At 38.2% G+C, this 20,365-nt stretch overlaps 1 protein-coding gene across 1 annotated transcript in view; it reads left to right on the top strand.

Moving 5' to 3' along the window:
• The window catches only part of dpp6a (dipeptidyl-peptidase 6a), a 395,010-nt gene that overhangs the window by 254,772 nt on the left and 119,873 nt on the right, over window positions 1-20,365 (top strand). Inside the window, exon 4 of the mRNA XM_030123482.1 lies at window positions 18,567-18,661. Within this exon, the coding sequence (XP_029979342.1) occupies window positions 18,567-18,661 (95 nt within the window). The remainder of the gene's footprint in view (window positions 1-18,566; window positions 18,662-20,365) is intronic.

Raw genomic sequence — 20,365 nt, 5'->3', positions numbered from 1 at the left:
TTTCCATGACAGACAGCTCCACTATATTTGTGGTTAACAGGTTCTGGTAAGACTGTGAAATTACTTTTTTTTTTTTTTTACACGATTCCTGAGAACATTTACAGTTTTATCAAGTCAGTAATGCCGCGTTTCCACTACATGGTACTGGCTCGACTCGACTCAACTGGACTCAACTCGGCCTTTTTGTGTTTCCATTACGAAAAAGGACCTGGAATCTGGTACCCGGTACTAGTTTTTTAGTATCAGGTTCCAAGACTTGGGAACAAATACTAAAATGTGATGTGTAAACACTGCAGACCACTGATTGGTCAGAGAGTTGTCTCTGCGACCTGCCGTTTTACTAAAAACAGATGCAGAAGTTGACAGTAAATATAGTGGTAGGTTAATCCACATGATGACAGCCCGCTAAACTACACCACGGTCGGTCAAAGAGATTCAGTTTTTGGTGAGCAACGCAAAAATTCAGCATGAGCTTGACGAGACAACAAGCAACAAGCGAGTTTATCAGTATCTCTCTGAGGAGACGACACGGAAGTAACGCGATGCATCGCTATGACGTTCAGGTACTGTAAAGTTGGTAGTATCCTGTAATGGAAACGGTCTCCAGGAATAGTACCTGGTATTCAAGTTGAGCTGAGTCGAGTTGAGCCAGTTCCATGTAGCGGGAACGTGGCATAAGATGGCATCTGACCCCTTTGACTCCCAGGGTCCAGCCACTTTTATCCAAATATGGTCACTTCTGCCTCCAAAAACCTAACATGACGAAGGCCAAACCACAAACTACGAACCTCAGAAACCAAAGGGTGACGTCATGGGTCCTTTATCTACTACACATACACTACAAACAAAAAGTTAAGGATATATATAGGATATATATATTGTTTTTTTGTTTTTGTTTTTTTTGTAATTTTTTTTTTTGTCATTTTTGCCATTTGTAAATAAAACTGTCTGGTCATTAAAAAAATGTGTTTCAATTCAATTCGAATACAAAAAAGTAAAAAGCGCTGTGCAAGAATCCCAACTCAAAAAAAAAAAAAACAGCCCAAAAATTAAAAATATCCTTAACTTTTTGTTTGTAGTGTATATTGTGTATGTAACATCTCCAACAAACGGACAAAAGGCCTAGCTTATTCAAAACTTTTGTGGATACGACCAAAACCAGATTCCATGACAAATGCCCACAACCTTTATGAAAAAAGAGACAAATGCCCACAATTTGTAGTATGGCATTATTCCAGTGGGGGAACTATATGAAGCATGCAAATACTAACCCCTAACCCCTAACATTAAACCCCTAACCCTAACCCCCTAACCCCCTAACCCTAACCCCTAACCTTAAACCCCTAACCCCCTAACCTTAAACCCCTAACCCCCTAACCTTAAACCCCTAACCCTAACCCCCTAACCCCTAACCTTAAACCCCTAACCCTAACCCCCTAACCTTAAACCCCTTAACCTTAACCCTAAACCCCTAACCCCCTAACCCTAACCCCCTAACCCTAAACCCCTAACCCTAAACCCCTAACACCCTAACCCTAAACCCCTAACCCTAAACCCCTAACCCCCTAACCCTAAACCCCTAACCCTAATCCTAACCCTAACCCCCTAACCCTAACCCCTAACCCCAACCCTAACCCCCTTACCCTAAACCCATAACCCTAACAGTGTATATAATTTTGTTACTTTTGTTGCTAATAAACTACTGTGAAATAAAGTTGTGGGCATTTGTCTCTTTTTTCATTGAGGTTGTGGGCAATTGTCTTGTGGGCATTTTTCTTGTGGGCATTTGTCTGTGCACCCCGAAACCTTCTTCAAATGGACAGGGCCTGAGACTGTGGTACTGATACAAAAGCTAGTTTTCAATTCAATTCAATACTTGATTGTCATTGTGTGAAAGAACACAGCGAGATTGAAGTTCAAAAATCTTCAGGCAGACATAGCAATGCAATACAAAAGCAAAATTAAAGAGCAACTGCATGGTGCAAAAAAAAACAAAAAAAAAAAAACAAAAAGAGCTGATACAAAGCTCTTGGACTTGTTTATACCTTCAGCTCTGTTCTCAGTGTTTATTCCAGAGGAGTCATAATTCACACACAATTTCACAGTTGAGCCACCTGATGTTTGCATTGGGATTACTTTAAAGTTCCCTAAAAACAAGTATCTGAGCTTTGTGGGCACAGTGAATGGAAATGAGATGAATGGAAATGTTCTGGTTATCTGGTACGGATTATCCGGATGAGAAGAGATGCTCTTTCTAGTCAGGCTGCTGGTTGTTGTTGCTGGTAATTGGACATCGGTGTCATTTTGAATAAAGTGATGTTTCATACAGATGTGTCAGCGTTCTCCCCTTTTAATATCATTTACATAGCAACGTGTGCAAGGAAAGCATATAATAAGGCAGACAATTATTTGCTTTATCTATATTTCAGAAAGTTAAACAGCGTGAAATCAGACTGAAATGGTAACATTTGATTTTTTTTTTTTTTTTTTTCCACTTTAATTGTGAATCCAGAAGCTGAAGAGGCAGTGAGTAATGAGGCCAACAGGCAACACTGATTGGCACTCCTCGAATGTAAATGGCTTCCACTGTGAAAAGTGGCCCAGCAGCAGGTTGGCCATAGCCTTGGGTGGTTTGATATTTTATCAGCAAGTCACTCTTAAGGTTGTTGCTCATTTGTTTGTGCTGCCATTCATTTGTTAGCATGCTCATTTATCAAGAGTCAGAAGCGGAATTCAGAAGCCACATTTCTGCGAGTATAGAAAAATGCACAAAGCCGACATGTGCAATTTCCATTCAAGAAGCACATATCAATGAAGCTAACTCACGAGAAATGAAAGGGGTGAGATTTTTAATTAAAGCTCTTATTGAATTTTTTATGAGGCTATATTTTATAACATATCTAAGCCAATGTGTGGCGGAGATTTAAGGCTGTATTACTGTGTTGGAGACTCATTCTGCACAGCCACAGAGAGAGACCATAATTCTCTCCCAACAGCTTGTGTCACTTTTATCAGACCAGTCATCATCTGCAGCCTTGGGCATGGACAAATGACCTGGAACCGACAAGAAAAATCCCATTTCTTCCAGAACCTAACACAGCAACCCTGGCTCACCTCACGGCTAATAATAAAGCCCACAGAAACTTCCTATACTGTGTTTTGTAATCACATAGTGATGTATTATGTAGAGGTGAGGGGTTAAAGTAAGGACCATTAAAGCAGTATCTCTTTTATCTGTACTTTTGACAGCAGGTTAGGGCCTTTCTACGTAATCCGCTCCATCAGTCTTAACCTGACAAAGACCACATAGTGATTAAAATATAGGCTACACAAGCAGATATTTTCTCCACACTAACCCAATCAGTCTTCATTGGAACATGACTCTTGCAGTCACACTCAGGACAGAACCCACTCAGTACAACAGGGGATGTGAGTGAAATGGCTGAGTGAAAACAACTAAGCAGAGCTACGAAGACTGCAGACTGAGCAATATATTAAAGAGTCCAAATCTGAATGATTACAGAGCAGCAGAGAAATGTTCTTTCTTTTACTTTGAAGTAGCATGAACCAGTATGTCTACACTTTTCTTTCTTCATAATTATGCTGTTGCGGACTGAAACAGTAATGAAGGATTGAGATGAAGTTTTGAAAGCAGCCCTGTCTTTAGTAAAATGTGCTCCCCAAGTCAATTAATAGCAAGGAAAGTTAGTAAAATCTGTTGTATATATATATATATATATATATATATATATATATATATATATATATATATATATTTATACCATATTGCCAAAAGTATTTGCTCACCTGCCTTGACTCGCATATGAATTTCAGGTCCATCCCATTCCTAGTCTATGGGGTTCAATATGACGTGGGTCCGCCCTTTGTAGCTATAACAGCTTCAACTTTTCTGGGAAGGCTGTCCACAAGGTTTAGGAGTGTGTTCATGGGAATTTTTGACCATTCTTCCAGAAGCGCATTTGTGAGGTCACACACTGATGTTGGACAGAAGGCCTGGCTCTCAGTCTCCGCTCTAATTCATCCCAAAGGTGTTCTATGGGGTTGAGGTCAGGACTCTGTACAGGCCAGTCCAGTTCATCCACACCAGACTCTGTCATCCATGTCTTTATGGACCTTGCTTTGTGCACTGGTGCACAGTCATTTTTGGAGAGGAAGGGGCCAGCTCCAAACTGTTCCCACAAAGTTGGGAGCATGGACTTGTCCAAAATGTCTTGGTTTGCTGAAGCATTCACAGTTCCTTTCACTGGAACTAAGGGGCCAAGCCCAGCTCCTGAAAAACAACCCCACACCATAATCCCCACTCCACCAAACTTTACACTTGGCACAATGCGGTCCGACAAGTATCGTTCTCCTGGTGACCGCCAAACCCAGACCCGTCCATCAGATTGCCAGATGGAGAAGTGCGATTGGTCACTCCAGAGAAGGCGCCTCCACTGCTCTGGAGTCCAGTGGCGGTGTGCTTTACACCACTGCATCCGGTGCTTTGCATTGCACTTGGTGATGTATGGCTTGGATGCAGCTGCTCGGCCATGGAAACCCATTCCATGAAGCTCTCTGCGCACTGTTCTGGAGCTAATCTGAAGACCACATGAAGTTTGGAGGTCTGTAGCCATTGACTCTGCAGAAAGTTGGCGACCTCTTCGCACTATGCGCCTCAGCATCCGCTGACCCCGCTCCGTCAGTTTACGTGGCCTACCACTTCGTGGCTGAGTTGCTGTCGTTCCCAAACACTTCCACTTTCTTATGATACAGCTGACAGTTGACTGTGGAATATTTAGGAGCCAGGAAATTTCACCACTGGATTTGTTGCACGGGTGGGATCCTATCACAGTTCCACGCTGGAATTCACTGAGCTCCTTAGAGCGACTCATTCTTTCACAAATGTTTGTAAAAGCAGTCTGCATGCCTAGGTCCTGGATTTTATACACCTGTGGCCGTGGAAGTGATTGGAACACCTGATTCTGATTATTTGGATGGGTGAACCAGTACTTTTGGCAATATAGTGTATATATACTTGGAAAGAAATTATTTTAGTGTGTCATTTGAAATCTACTTTCTACACATATTTCAAAAAATCTGCCACATAAATGGTGTTCTGCCAGTTTGGTGGAGCCAAAACCACAATGACAAGAAATTCTATTCTATTCTATTCTATTGCCAACACATATCAGATTTGTTAAAATCAAAAGAGGCAATATAAAGAAGAGCCAACATATATGTAAACATGACATAAACTTCATCTTCAATCTTGAAAAACCAAACTCAGTCCTACCAACATTACCCACTTACTCATTAAATATTGCTAAAAAAAAATAAAATTGGGATTTCCACTCAGGTAAAGGAATGAATTGGGCCATTATTCAGTATATTATAATACTAACATCAGCTAATGCAGCTACGTAATGCTGCTTAGTGTGAGTCTGTACCGATTAACCTTCATTACAGAATGTCTGATTGTCTTGTTTGTGTAACTCCTTTAACACAGCTGTGGCAAAGGTACCTTCAAAAACACAAGTGTTATTCAATAAACAAGAGCTATTGCACATTGCACACATATTATACAGCATATTCAGATACTCACCAATCAGTCATAGTAGCCACTTAATCTAAACAGTTGAATTATAGTTTAAAAAAATCCCTGTCTGTACAGCTGTCACAAAGGGGGAAATGATCTATAAAGACCAAAACTGCAGGGTTTTGACACTTGGTCACACAAAATGGATTTATTCTGTAACCGTGACATAGATCTTCACAGATAATCGCATAAGACCCCACAAAGGAAGACCACATGTTTGTAGTGAACTGTGTGGTTCTTTATCACCACTGTGTCTCTGTCTGGACATGTTTGTTGTTTACTCCCAGGATTTCCTCCTTTACAGTGGTCAGTGAAATGAAAACTAGGATTACAAACAGAAATGATCCTTATGTTTTCATTTATGCAATGTTGGGGAGTTAGGGTGGAAGTATGATTTAATTACTAAATATGTTTACCTCATGCTACTTTGGTGGCAGTTCCCAAATACATTTTTCTCTCTATTTAACATTTCTTAAGTGACTTATCACCATTTATTATAATATTTTCCTCTTTATTTAGCATTTTTCAGTGTAAATTAGGTAGGGATGCACCGATACTGATACGAGTATCGGCATCGACTCCGATACTCAGTGTGTGTACTCGTACTCGTAAAAGACATCTGATACAAATGCACCGATACCACTTACGGCAGTGCAACATTCACAGTTAAGTGCAGCAGGTACGCGGTGGTGGAATAATGTGTGGGGAGTGTGGAGATTTTTCAAAATAAGTGACGGTGATAAAAGTAACGCTGACTGCAAGTAACATTATAGATATGGATGCAGCGTTCTGTCCGTCCTCTGCGTACATTCCATCTGTTTACCAGGTGCTTGCGGATGCGTAAACAGAATGAGAATACCAGCGGGAGTACGGAGCGGTGCGGACCGCCGCCAACAGAAGTGAAAACCAAACTTTTCACTCATTTCTCTTTTCTCTTCCTGCTGAAGCTAAACTTTTAAACCAACTTACTTTCACTTACCAGTGAAAACGCTGCAATATTATTATCATATTAGTGTTGCCTCTGTCGTCTCCATGTTTGTTATTACTGACTTTCTTCTTCTTCTTCTTCTCAAAAAACTTTACTCCTCTTCATGGTATTTGTCCAGTATGATTAATTCAGAGCGGCGCCTCCTGGTGGATTAATTGAGAAACACTCATTCCAACACATTAAATGTCAGTAGCAGCACTTTGTTTCAGTCTGACTAATGACAACGACAATAAAGCACATTTACAAAAGGAACTAAGAACTGGAATGGGATTATTAAGTACTCATATCGGTACTCGGTATCGGCAAGTACTCAAATATACAGGGTGGGGAAGCAAAATTTACAATGAACATTTAGTTGTTTTTTCTCAGCAGGCACTACGTCAATTGTTTTGAAACCAAACATATATTGATGTCATAATCATACCTAACACTATTATCCATACCTTTTCAGAAACTTTTGCCCATATGAGTAATCAGGAAAGCAAACGTCAAAGAGTGTGTGATTTGCTGAATGCACTTGTCACACCAAAGGAGATTTCAAAAATAGTTGGAGTGTCCATAAAGACTGTTTATAATGGAAAGAAGAGAATGACTATGAGCAAAACTATTACCAGAAAGTCTGGAAGATACTATTAAAGAAGAATGGGAGAAGTTGTCACCCGAATATTTGAGGAACACTTGCGCAAGTTTCAGGAAGCGTGTGAAGGCAGTTATTGAGAAAGAAGGAGGAAACATAGAATAAAAACATTTTCTATTACGTAAATTTTCTTGTGGCAAATAAATTCTCATGACTTTCAATAAACTAATTGGTCATACACTGTCTTTCAATCCCTGCCTCAAAATATTGTAAATTTTGCTTCCCCACCCTGTAAGTACTCGTACTCATACTTGGTCTGGAAAAAAGTGGTATCGGTGCATCCCTAAAATTAGGTATTTTCTTATATTCAATCCATTGATCATGTTGATGTTCATTAAAGCTCAGAGTAAATTCAAAGGTTATTAAATCAGAAACAGAGAAAACTAAAGAAAAAGTGACATGTTCAATGAATATATCAATAACTGAACATTAAACAAGTGTCTCCATCCACTGTCATTGAGCCAACTCCATGGGTTTTACTAGTGAATCAATGTTGTAGAAGATGACGGTGTTTCCATGTTCACCACGGAGCCTCTGAACATCCAAATGGGTCGCTATGTAAAGATGACAAACTGCATTTTACACCAATTATTTACATGTATTGATAGGATTAGTGGTTCAACAGGTATTAAACAGTTTAGATCAGTTGATGGTTTTGGTCGATGGTGGACGTTTGAGTCTTTATGGGTTAATATGGAAGATTCTCAGAGTGTTTGTCTGAACTTCTAAGCTAACCATGCACACTGTTGCAGCAGTAAAAGAACAGAAGAGAGGCAATGAAGGACTTAGTAGCAAGAATTAAAATATTCCCTGAAGATCCAACCTGAATCCTTTACATAGACTTGGCTGTTGTGAGGAAGCAGACACAATTGTTAGCTTAGTAATAGAGCTACTAATGTCATAGAAAAAAACAGCTCGCAGCTAAAAAACACAGTCTTCCATATAGACCCTTTAAATTCGAGTTAGTAATTAAAATGTTGGTCATTACAAGGGGATTACGAAGGGTTTGCATCTGCACATATTCCTCATTAAAAAGCTTTAGAATGCAATTTATTTTAATGGTTGTGCTTGTTTTACGACTTTTTTTTTTAGCTTTACTGTTCAGTTTGAAGCATTTCCAATTAAATCATCTCTACAGGGGTAATAAGTAGCTATTACCTTTAAAACGTAACCTTCCCAGCTATGCATCCAGTGTGTTTCTATAAATGAAAGTCCGATGTTCGACTCCATTACCTGAACGACCTGATCTCTGATTTTTCTTTGCCTCACTCCAGTGCTTCACCTTGTAGTGTGTCTCTGTTCTGGCTCTGCTGCTTCTGCCTCCCTGGAGTGAGCCTGGGTTAGGGCTGTGCCCAGGGCAGGAGGCTGTATTAATAAGACATACTGCCATGGAAAGGTATGGATCAGAGGAGAAAACACCGCCCTGGGCTAATGCACAGCAAGCGGAGGGTGGTGGGGGGAGAGAACGAGGGGAAGGAATTGGAAAGAGCTAGAAGGAGAAGGATGGAACTGTGAAAGAATGGCCGCTCTTTGGCTTTGAAAGGCTAGAAAACAAAGGATTGGAAAGGTGAAAGAGGGATGATAAGGTCTAAAATGATGAACTCAGCAGGAGGGCTTATAAAAGAGCAGCGATGGGAAGGATTTGGAAGATCTTAGGTATATCTGAAGGTGTCTTGAAGCGTGTGGATAGAGGAGAAGATCAGCATTTCAGTGGAGAATAAAGACTGAAAAAGGTGCCTCAAAGAAACGCCGACTTTAAAACCAAGCCAGGCTATGAAAACAGACTGAGTCACGAAGCAATAGTCCGTCCGATTGCTTATTTATCACTATATTGTTGTTTATTTTTAACATTCCAGCCCCGTCGTACCACGTCCTATAAAGACCGTCCATCAAGATGCTAAACGGAGTCAAACTGAAACAATGAAGAATGGTGGAAAAATGAAGCGGCGCTCTTATATTTATCAATGTGATTTCCATGAAGGAGTCCATTTTATGTCCTTGTTAGCATGCCGATGGTTTTTAACAAGGAGACAAAAGCTGTTGAGGGGCATTTGGTGGTGCCAATCTGAAAATGTCTAAAACTGCTCTCCCAAGCACGTTCAGAATAAAAGCCATTGTGATGGTAATTTTGTCACCCCTAATGGACAATTAGATATGCTAGCAGATAAGAGAGCACTCTGCATAACAATCTCTGGGTTCTAATTACCTCACCAAATGGCGTGGTTGCTCGTGCGCCTATGGATCACTAAAGCAATAAGACAAGAGGAGCACAGATAGATTGAAGGTGAAAGGGGGCAGTTGCTGTATTAAACTTATCCTTCCCTGATAAAAGCCTGATGGATGAGGAGCTGTGTGAACTTTCATACATCTGTCAAATAATGGCTCCCTTCAAGGGTTTCCTCCAGTGGCCCGTGCTCTGTTTGCGCTGGAAGCCTTTGGAATCCGCTGTAGTGAAAGGTGTACCTCTATGGCTTTAGAAAGTAAATTAGATCTGGGAGTAGCTTATGAAATGTGCTTAAACATCAAACGTAGAGCTTTGGAGAGAATTTCTTCCAGGTTGACATTGTAAATAAGGCTACGTTCAGACGGCAGGTCTTAATGCACACTTTGGATTTTTTTGTGAAATCTGATTTTTTTTCTGTGTGCTCGTTCATATTACAAATTAAATGCAACTTCTATCAGTTTTGAGTATGAACTGAATTCGACCCTGAAGTGACCCCCATGCGCAAAAGAGGTCCTGATGTAATCCGTGACCACGCAGCACGCACTGGGCCGGATCTACTAAGATCCCAATTTGCGTGTAGTAATTTGCTTGCACAATCCAGAATTTTGCTTGTTGGTTGTGACTGGGGCTGAAAGATATATCGTTATCGTATCGATATCGTGATATGAACATTCAAGATATTAATATAGAAAAAGCAACAATATAAACGATATACAGGGTGTCCCATAAGTCTCCATACATAGGAAAAATAAACGTTTCTTGACATAAACCATTTTTATTTATATAATATGCTCTATATGACTGCCATTTTGTCGGGAACACATTTCAATGCGTGTCCTCCACTGCTGAAGAACTATAAAGAAGAAATATAAAGAAATACATGTTAGAATCATATATGTATGGAATGTATTATGTCTCCTATGTATGGAGACTTATGGGACACCCTGTAGATTTCCCCCGTGCTCACCCTGCATGTACAGGGTGGGGAAGCAAAATTTACAATGAATATTTAGTTGTTTTTTCTCAGCAGGCACTACGTCAATTGTTTTGAAACCAAACATATATTGATGTCATAATCATACCTAACACTATTATCCATACCTTTTCAGAAACTTTTGCCCATATGAGTAATCAGGAAAGCAAACATCAAAGAGTGTGTGATTTGCTGAATGCACTCGTCACACCAAAGGAGATTTCAAAAATAGTTGGAGTGTCCATAAAGACTGTTTATAATGGAAAGAAGAGAATGACTATGAGCAAAACTATTATGAGAAAGTCTGGAAGTGGAGGAAGCAACAAAAAACGTACCAAAGCTTTTATTAAAGCTCTCAAATCCTAAAGGATCCAACCAAATCCATGAGAAAAATGGCAACTGAACTTGAGGTAGACAACAAGACCGTTAGAAATGCAGTAAAATATGATTTGAAGTTAAAATCTTACACAAGAACACCAAAACACTTGTTGACAACAGCAACAAATCCAACTTTAGCAATTTTTGGGCATCATGTTTATGGCCGCCTTCTAGTCCAGATCTAAACCCTCTGGATTCTGCTATTTGGGGCATTTTACAACATGGTACCAATAGAACATCACACAGCAATGTCGACTTTCTTAAAGATACTATTAAAGAAGAATGGGAGAAGTTGTCACCCGAATATTTGAGGAACACTTGCGCAAGTTTCAGGAAGCGTGTGAAGACAGTTATTGAGAAAGAAGGAGGACACATAGAATAAAAAGCCAAATGTCGGTGCGTATTTTTTATCACAATCATCAGGAGTGAAAAAGAGTCCTGTGAAGTGTGTGTGTGTGTGTGGGGGGGGGTGGGGTGGGGGCATATATCATTTCATCATTTCGATGTCTCCTTACCGCAGCCATGTGTGCACAATTACGCATCTAAACTGTTTGCACCTCCTTTTGAGACGTGGTAAATATAGACGCAGTTTCTATCAGCTAAATTGCCCGCAGGTTTGATAAATCACTTTGCGTGTGCTAAATTAACATATTTACATTTTCTCCTCCCAGCACACGCACAACTGCTTGTAAACGCCCCAAATTGCATATTTGTTGAGGCAAATGTACTAACTGGATGCAGATGCGCTATTTTGCACCTTTGAAAGACGCAACCCTTATTGCACACTGTTAGTAAATCAGCTTGTACATTTTTTTTGCGTGTGCAATGAGTTTGCACACGTTTTAATACATGCAATCCTTTAATAAATCCAGCCCACTGTGTTTACGGAAGTAAATATGGAGGCGCCTCGTATCGGCGTGTGTGTGGTACTGATAAAGTTTCTCTACAACCGAAGTGAGCACCATTAGAGTCAAATAATTTTAAATAGAAGATTTAAAAAAGAGGAGAGCCAGGTTTTCTGTTATGGCCTTTTGTGGTGCAATGGCTGCTACGTCTCTACAGTATTTTGATGCGGAGTTGGAGTCAGGAGTGGTGGGATAGTGATGTTAGCAGCTTCACTGACACAGACTTCATTCATAATTTTCGAATGACAAGAAGAACGTTTAAATATATCTGTGACCGCCTCTCCGTAACACTCTCACAAGACACTCATCTCCGGGGACCTATATCTGTTCACAAGCATGTTGCAGTCAGGCTGTACTGGCATTTCAATGACGTAAAAGTCGGATAAATGCGACCTGGCTGTTCAGACTGACGTCGCATTGCAAAATATCCGATATGTATCGGATTTTGGACCACATATGAAAGTGGCCTGGGTTGTATTTTTAAAAAATCCGATTTGTGCCGATCAAACTGTCTTCAACAGGTCAGATACAGGTCAAATAGCAGCAAAAAATCAGATTTGGGCCACATTTGGCTGCAGTCTGAATGTAGCCTAAGACAGTCCAGAAATTGGGAAAAAAAAAAAAAAAATATCTATATATATATCTATATATATATATATATATATATATATATATATATATATACATATATATATATATATATAATGGACTGGTGTGAAGAAAAGGCAAAAAGTTAGCTTATACATAAAAAAAATGACTAATCATTACAACAAAAACATATAAATAATGAACCAGTTTCCGTAAAAACAATTAATATTCCAAAAACTGAATAGCAAAAGGTCATGGTCAACCCACTGGTGGTCTAGTAATTATTTCCAAAACTGTGTGTTTGTCCTGTATCACACAGTTTTGGAAACAATTGGTGCATAAAACCTGAAAATGTGTTACCTCAAAGTGGTGCTAAATCATGACTCACTTGTAATGGAACACATTGATTCCAATGATAACACAAAAACCAACAAATCTGTAAAAAAAAAAAGTTTTATATATATATATATATATATATATATATATATATATATATATATATATATATATATGTGTGTGTGTATATATATATATATATATATATATATATATATATATATATATATGTATATGTATATACGATGGACTGCTGTGAAGAAAAGGTGAAAAGTTAGCATATGCATAACAAAATTACAAATTATTACAACAAAAACATATAAATAATGAACTAGTCACTGTAAAAACAATATTCCAAGAAAAGGATAGCAAAAGGTCATGGTCAAGCCACTGGTGGTCTAGTAATTATTTCCAAAACTGTGTGTTTGTCTTGTATCACATAGTTTTGGACATAATTGTTGCATAAAACTTGTAAATGTGGTTCTAAATCATCTAAATCATTTGCAATGTAATACATCAATCCCAGAGATAATGCATGCAAAAACCAACAAATCTGTTAAAAAAAAAAAAAAAAAAAAAAGCATTTTGTTAGTGAAACAGCTCAACTGACCACTTCCTGTTTAAAAATATTTTAAAGGCTTTAGTATCTATTTAGTACACCACAAAGTTATTACATTATATCAATTATTACGTTTAGTCAAAGGTGTTTAGATCAGTATGAATTAAACAGAATCAGATTCTGTCAGACTTCATTCATTTTTGTATACGGATCAAATCGAAGTCATTATAAGGAGCTTTGCCTCCTAAAATAACAGCCACATTTGGTTTATTTATTTGTCTGTTTAAAATGGAGATAACTTATTGAAACATCAGCATCTTTGAGTGTCCAAAAAAGCGCGATATAAGTGTGATGTATTATTATTATTATTATTATTATTATTATTATTATTATTATTATTATCAGTGATAGTGCTCACTGATCAGCGCTGAAATGCTCTTTTTATCTGAGTCATTTCATACAATTAATTCCACTTAAGGGTTATGCCTCCCTGTGGAAAAAACACTGAGTAATGGTAGGAAAAAGCGACAAAAATATTCTAGTTTTATCATACTTTCGCTGGTATTAAAACTCAAACTGACCCTTTCAGACCCTCATAGTTCTTTAAGTGTCTTGTGATTATTTATCATAGAATACAATACAATACAATACAATACAATAGGCTTTATTGTCAATACACAGGTTGTGCAATGAAATTACAGAATACGGATAAACCTGAACTACTACTCCTCCTTCTACTACTCCTACTTTCTGACTTTGTCACCATTTTCAGAATCATATGATGGGTGGAGTCACACACAGAACTAGGGGTGTGTATTGGCAAGAATCTGGTGATACGATACAAATCACAATACTAGGATCAAGATATGATATATCACAATATATCATGATACTCTTAAAAAGGCAATTTTTTGTTTGTTTCTCTTTTGAAATGATTATTTCCTTGAAGAATTGAATTGCACCAAAAATATGCACAAATAATAAACACATTTTTATTTGATCACAACAGGATCTAATGCTATATCACAAAATTTTCCTGTGTTAAAACTTAAATTATGTTTTACAGACATTACAGTTTAAGATCCTGTTCAAATGCTCATATTCTATTAGTTCACAACTAACATCATAACATTATTTTTGTGCAATCCCAACAAAGGAACTAACATTATTTAATAAAAGAGTATTAAATAATAATAAATAAAAGATAAACAAAAAAGATAAATGAAAAAACAAAAGTGAACCTCCACAATATCTGCATTTGAATAAATACCTAAAAATATCGATACAGTACTTTTTAATATCGATACAGTATTGTGAAATGAAATATCGCGATATGTTGCAGAACCGATATTTTCTTACACCCCTACACCGAACGGGATTAAAGTTACTCATTATTATTCCAGAAGTTGCTCCGAACCTACCTAAAACATAATTGAATATACTCCTGTTTATTTCTTTACTGCTATACAACCTGTGTAAAACAGCTAAAAGGTATTACATCTGATCTCTGTTTTTCCCTTCTATTCCCGTTTTATTATTTCATAACTAATTTGTTCCATTACTGTTAAGATGGGCCACAGATATTTAATCACTATCACTGTTTAGAGTTTCTATTTATCTATCCATTATTTAATTCATATTGATCTGTCTGAGTGTGTGGGCAGATGAATGTGTTGTGAGTGTTGCTCAGAAAAACAAACTCCATGTGCAGCCACTATTTTATTCATCGCAGACAATCAATAAAGAAACATCTGAAAGAATGAAAATCTGTTCTCAACGCCTAATCAGCAAGACAATCAACAATGCAACTCCTTATATTGCAAGGAATATGTGCATTTTTTATGTACGCTCAATTTCTAGTACAGTTGTAGCAAAATAGTGGCAGCCAGTTGCATTTGATTACATTTTTGGTGGCAAAATTATGATTATAATCACTAAAAGAAGTTTTGAGGTTTCCAGACTTTTTTGGCTTGTGACCCCATTTTAACATCACAAATTTCTGGTGACCCCTAGAGACTTTTTTTTTTTTTTTTTTTTTGCTAAAATTAATTTGTTTTGGATCATGTAATAATTTACTATACTATGTTGCAAATAAACATTAATTTTGGACATTTAGTCTATATAATGTATATTATTATGGACAGAGGCAGTAAAACCAGGTGTAGATTACTGCACAAAGTGAGAATTTTATTTTCCTTGGACAGGATATGTACAGTCAGTCCAGCTTGGATTTACAAGACTGATAATTAACACTGAATAAACAAGAACTGAAACTATGAATTATGAAAGAGCTGCAGCATCTGAAACTGACCACAATGAACATTTGACAGATAAACAGTATCAAAGTGCTGCAGTTTCAGCTGCACAGTTTGTCATGTCTTTTACATATTGGGATTGTCTCTGTCAACTCACCATATATTTTGTATTTGTAATTTTTTTTTTTTTTACTCAATTACTTGAAATTTCAGGCGGCCCCATTTGAATTCCAGGTGACCCCAAGGTTGAAAAACACTGTTATATTCTGATCTGATAGAGATTAACCCATAAAGACCCAGTGCTACTTTTGTGTCAGTTCCCAAATTAATTTTTATTTCTATTTAACCTTTCTTAAGGGATTTATTAATAATAATAATAACAATAATAATAATAATAATAATAATAATAATAATAATAACTAGAAGCACTCGGAGAGCACAGACCTCCGCCAAGGCTGATCAGTGCCCCCCCCCCCCCCCCCCCCGTGGGCCCCCCCCACCCCAGATCACCACCAAAATTTAATCATTTGTTCCTTATGCCAGTATCAACATTTCCTGAAATTTTTATCCAAATTAAAGGCACAGTAGGCCAAAAAGTAAGGGCACCCCCATTTTTTATATAAATTGAGATAAAATCTGCCTTCTGGATCAGATCCGGATCAGCCTTTGAAATGTGATAGAGGACCCCATTGTCAATTCGTGAGTTAAATTTCATGAGTTTTGGTCAATAATTAAGCGAGATATTGGGAAACGAAAATTTTGGCCCCATTTACCACAATGTTAACGAAAATTTCAAAGTGATCCAGAATCCAGGATTTCTTCCGGATCACCCCCAAAAGTTAATCATTTCTTCCTTATCCCATTTCCAACAAACCCTGAAAATTTCATCAAAATCTGTCCATTGAGTTATGTTGCACACTAACGGACAGACAAACAAACAGACAAACAAACCCTGGCAAAAACATAACCTCCTTGGCGGAGGTAATAATAATAATAACTAGAAGCACTCGGAGAGCGCAGACCTCTGCCAAGGCTGATCAGTGGCCCCCCCCGTGGGCCCCCCCACGTCAGGAGGTTATGTTTTTGCCAGGGTTTGTTTGTTTGTTTGTCTGTCTGTCTGTCTGTCTGTTTGTCTGTCCGTTAGTGTGCAACATAACTCAAAAAGTTATGAACAGATTTTGATGAAATTTTCAGGGTTTGTTGGAAATGGGCCCCCCCGTGGGCCCCCCCACCCCCGATCACCACCAAAATTTAATCATTTTTCCTTATCCCATTTCCAACAAACCCTGAAAATTTCATCAAAATCTGTCCATAACTTTTTGAGTTATGTTGCACACTAACGGACAGACAAACAAACAAACAAACCCTGGCAAAAACATAACCTCCTTGGCGGAGGTAATAATAATAATAATAATAATAATAATAATAATGATAATAATAATAATAATAATAATAATAATAATAATAATAATAATAATAATAATAATGGATTGGATTTATATAGCGCTTTTCTAGACATCCAAAGCGCTTTACAGTATTGATCCATTATTCATTCGCTCTCACATTCTCCCTCTGGTGGTGGTAAACTACATTTGTATCCACAGTTTCCCTGGGGCAGACTGACCGAAGCATGGCTGCCAATTCACGCTGAACGGCCCCTCCGACCACCACCAAACATTCACACTCATTCATACACCAGTGTGAGTGGCACTGGAGGCAAGGAGGGTGAAGTGTCTTGCCCAAGAACACAACAGCACATGGATAGAGCGGGATTCAAACCGCCAACCCTTCGGTTATTGGACGACTCATTCTGCCACCTGAGCCATTTATTTTAGTATTATCCTCTGTATTTTGTATTTTTCACTGTAAATCATGTATTTTCCTGTATTTAATTTAGATGCTCCTAAAAACTCAAAGGATATTAGGGCTCCGCAGATGGTGAATGTTTTTAAAAATGGACTAAAAACCTTCCGTTTTAGAAAAGCTTAATCTGGTTGATTTTATCTATTTTTTTATTGTGTATTGTTGTTGTTTCTGTGGTTGTTTTTGTATTGTGCACTGAGATTTGGTGTCAAATGAAAAGTGCATTACACATTAAATGTATTATTATTATTATTATTATTATTATTATTATTATTATTATTATTATATCAAAACAGAGAAAACTGAAGAAAAAGCAACTTTTTCAACAAAGATATCAATAACTGAAAGTAAAAACAAGCGTCCTCGACTATTGTCCTTGATCCAACTCTATTGGTTTTACTGGTGACTCAATGTTGTAAAAGATGACAGTGTTTCCACAGTAACTACAGAGCCTCTGAACGTCCAAATGGGTCATATCTGATGACCATGAAAAGGTGATAAACTGTATTTTACACCAGTTATTTACATGTATTGATAGGATTAGTGGATCAACAGGTATTAAACATTTTAGTTCAGTAGATGCCTTTGGTCGTCAGTGGAGTTTTTGGTCTTTATGGGTTAATAATACTATAATTTAGCTTTAAAAAAGGAACTTGAATAATGTTTACATGCCCAAAAGATTTTCACACCAGTATCTTAAAATTTTTTATTGAATTTGTCATTTGATGACGCAAAAAATAACTGCATGAATTTCTGGTTATTGTTTTTAGATTCCTCTGATCCTACTTTGCATATTCATTATACAGTCATGGGATTCACCATAATTCGTCTAATTCCATGTTGTCCTTCTGGCATTCCAGTTCCATTAATAGCATCCTTTGTACTAAATGATTTTTTTCTCTCGCTGTCTTGTATGAAGTGGTAACATTTGTCCAACACTTGTTGAGTGTCCACTGCTACAGGCTTTCTCTGGAAGGAGCTTAATTACATCTCTTTTGTGAAAGGGCATTGAATGTGTTGAGCGTGTGGGTCAGACAAATGCCCACAGGCTAAACATGCACTCATTTTCGGATGCTGTTTCCTGCTGCTGTGTTTCTCCCAAGACTCATTTTGTTGTATTTATAAAACAGTGGTATCTACACAATGCAATCATGTGTGTAGTTTTACAGGAGTGATTTGTCGCTTGTTTTGCTGTGGATGTTTCTGTTGCTCATGTTGCTGCATTAAACATCCGTCTTTTTATTTATTTTTTTTCTCCTTCCAGGTAATGAACTGTTGTACCGGAACCGTGACGGCGATGTCGTCAAGTTCAACGTCGACACCAATGAGACGACCATTTTGGTGCATAACAAGAAGTTTGTAAGTCATCTTTTTTTTCTATTTATGACCAGTGTTGTGCAAGTTACTTCCAAATTATAATACTTTACAGATTAGTTGTTACTGTCAAAGCAGCGTATGCCGTTTGCCACCAATTTTTCATCACATCTGTAAAACCTGAGTGATAGCCTAAGGCCCAATCCCAGTTCACCCCTTAGCCCTAACCCTTAACCCTACCCCTTGGCCCTTGCACTTGGCACTATGCCTTGAAATGGAACTGCAAGGGGTAGGGGTTGAAACATTTCCCTATGATATGGGACAACCCTTCACGACCTGTTACGTCATCAGCAGTCATCGATGCTGCTATAAACAGATGCGACAACTTTTTTTCTGAAAGTATTCCCCATGCCGTCAGCAGCTGTAACCGTCTCTGTTCCATGGGCTTTGGTCGTCTTTTTACAGTTATCAACTATAAACCACAGAAATGAAGTCTATAACACATTGAAATGGCATTAAACGGTCGATCAAATTATTGTTGTTTGCAGAGAAAAAACATACGTTTGTGCATTTGTTTCATCACACTGCTACACTTTTTTGCCATGTTTACCTTCATCTTGCCAACGATTCTAACAGAATTACGGGAAATTTCTCCTACCCCTCCATTCGTAGTGTGGTCCTGAAACATCTCTGTTTCGAGGGCTATGAAGCTCTTCGCCTTAGCCCTTCCCCTCCATCTAACTGAGAATTGGAACAACACTACCCCTTCACATGTACGCATGAAACGGAGGGGTAGGGGTAAGGGGGAGGGCCAAGGGCTGAATTGGGATTCAGCCTAAGTATCGCAAATCTCTTAGTCCTTCCGTGACTACACACATGAATGACTTCCCTCATGGAAAACCAAAACCAAACCAAACCAAACTGTCACTCAGGCCTGTTTGGAATTTGACGCAGCCGCAGCAGCAAGAAGCAATGAAGCCATTTCTGTGTTTGCTGCCGCTGCAGCCACACTGTGGCTGCGTGGAATTCCCCTTCCCACAAAGCACTTGGCAACAAAATTTCCCGAAAAGCCCCGAGTGACATAACGGTTTGGTATATAAACAAACAGACTACTTGTGATGGAGTCAACTTCGAAGTAGTTCACCATGAGGGAAGTGATCATGGAAAGACTACCCAACAAATTTTTTTATACCTATTTTGAAGCACATTGAGTCTGCCTTGTGCATGAAATGTGCTCTATAAATAAAGTTGAATAGAAAAGTTGAAAGACTAATGGATTCGTGATACTTAGGCTATGACTTGGGTTTTACAGATCTGATGAAAAATTGGTGATGAACGCCAATTCCTTACCTTACAATATTACTGTCTCAGAATTGTAATGCGTTACATGACTCCTGTGTTACTTTTGAGTTACATACAGACTCTTGTCATAATTGGTGTGTGTGCAGTAGAAACCCCCCCAATACAAGAAATAGTAGAGCCTTGGGATGCATACATTTGCGTCCTGAAGTACATGTGGACGGACCGCTCAGTACGTAACGCTACGGTCTACGATGTTCGAATCCCAGCAGGAATACTTGCATTTTTTTCCAACATTTTACATGGTCAAACACGGGGTGTGGCACCGAGAATGCTGGTTGATAAATCCGCAATAAATAAAGAATTCTAAGTAGCCATAGAAATGTTAGCTAACCTTGTCATTGCTGATCACAGGGATCATGCTAACTAGCTTCTGTAAAGCAGGGTTAG

The sequence above is a fragment of the Sphaeramia orbicularis genome, chromosome 20 (assembly GCF_902148855.1).
Source record: "Sphaeramia orbicularis chromosome 20, fSphaOr1.1, whole genome shotgun sequence".
Classification (NCBI taxonomy): Eukaryota; Metazoa; Chordata; class Actinopteri; order Kurtiformes; family Apogonidae; genus Sphaeramia; species Sphaeramia orbicularis.
Note: the sequence above shows the minus strand (reverse complement) of the source record. Positions and strands in the feature narration are given on the sequence as shown.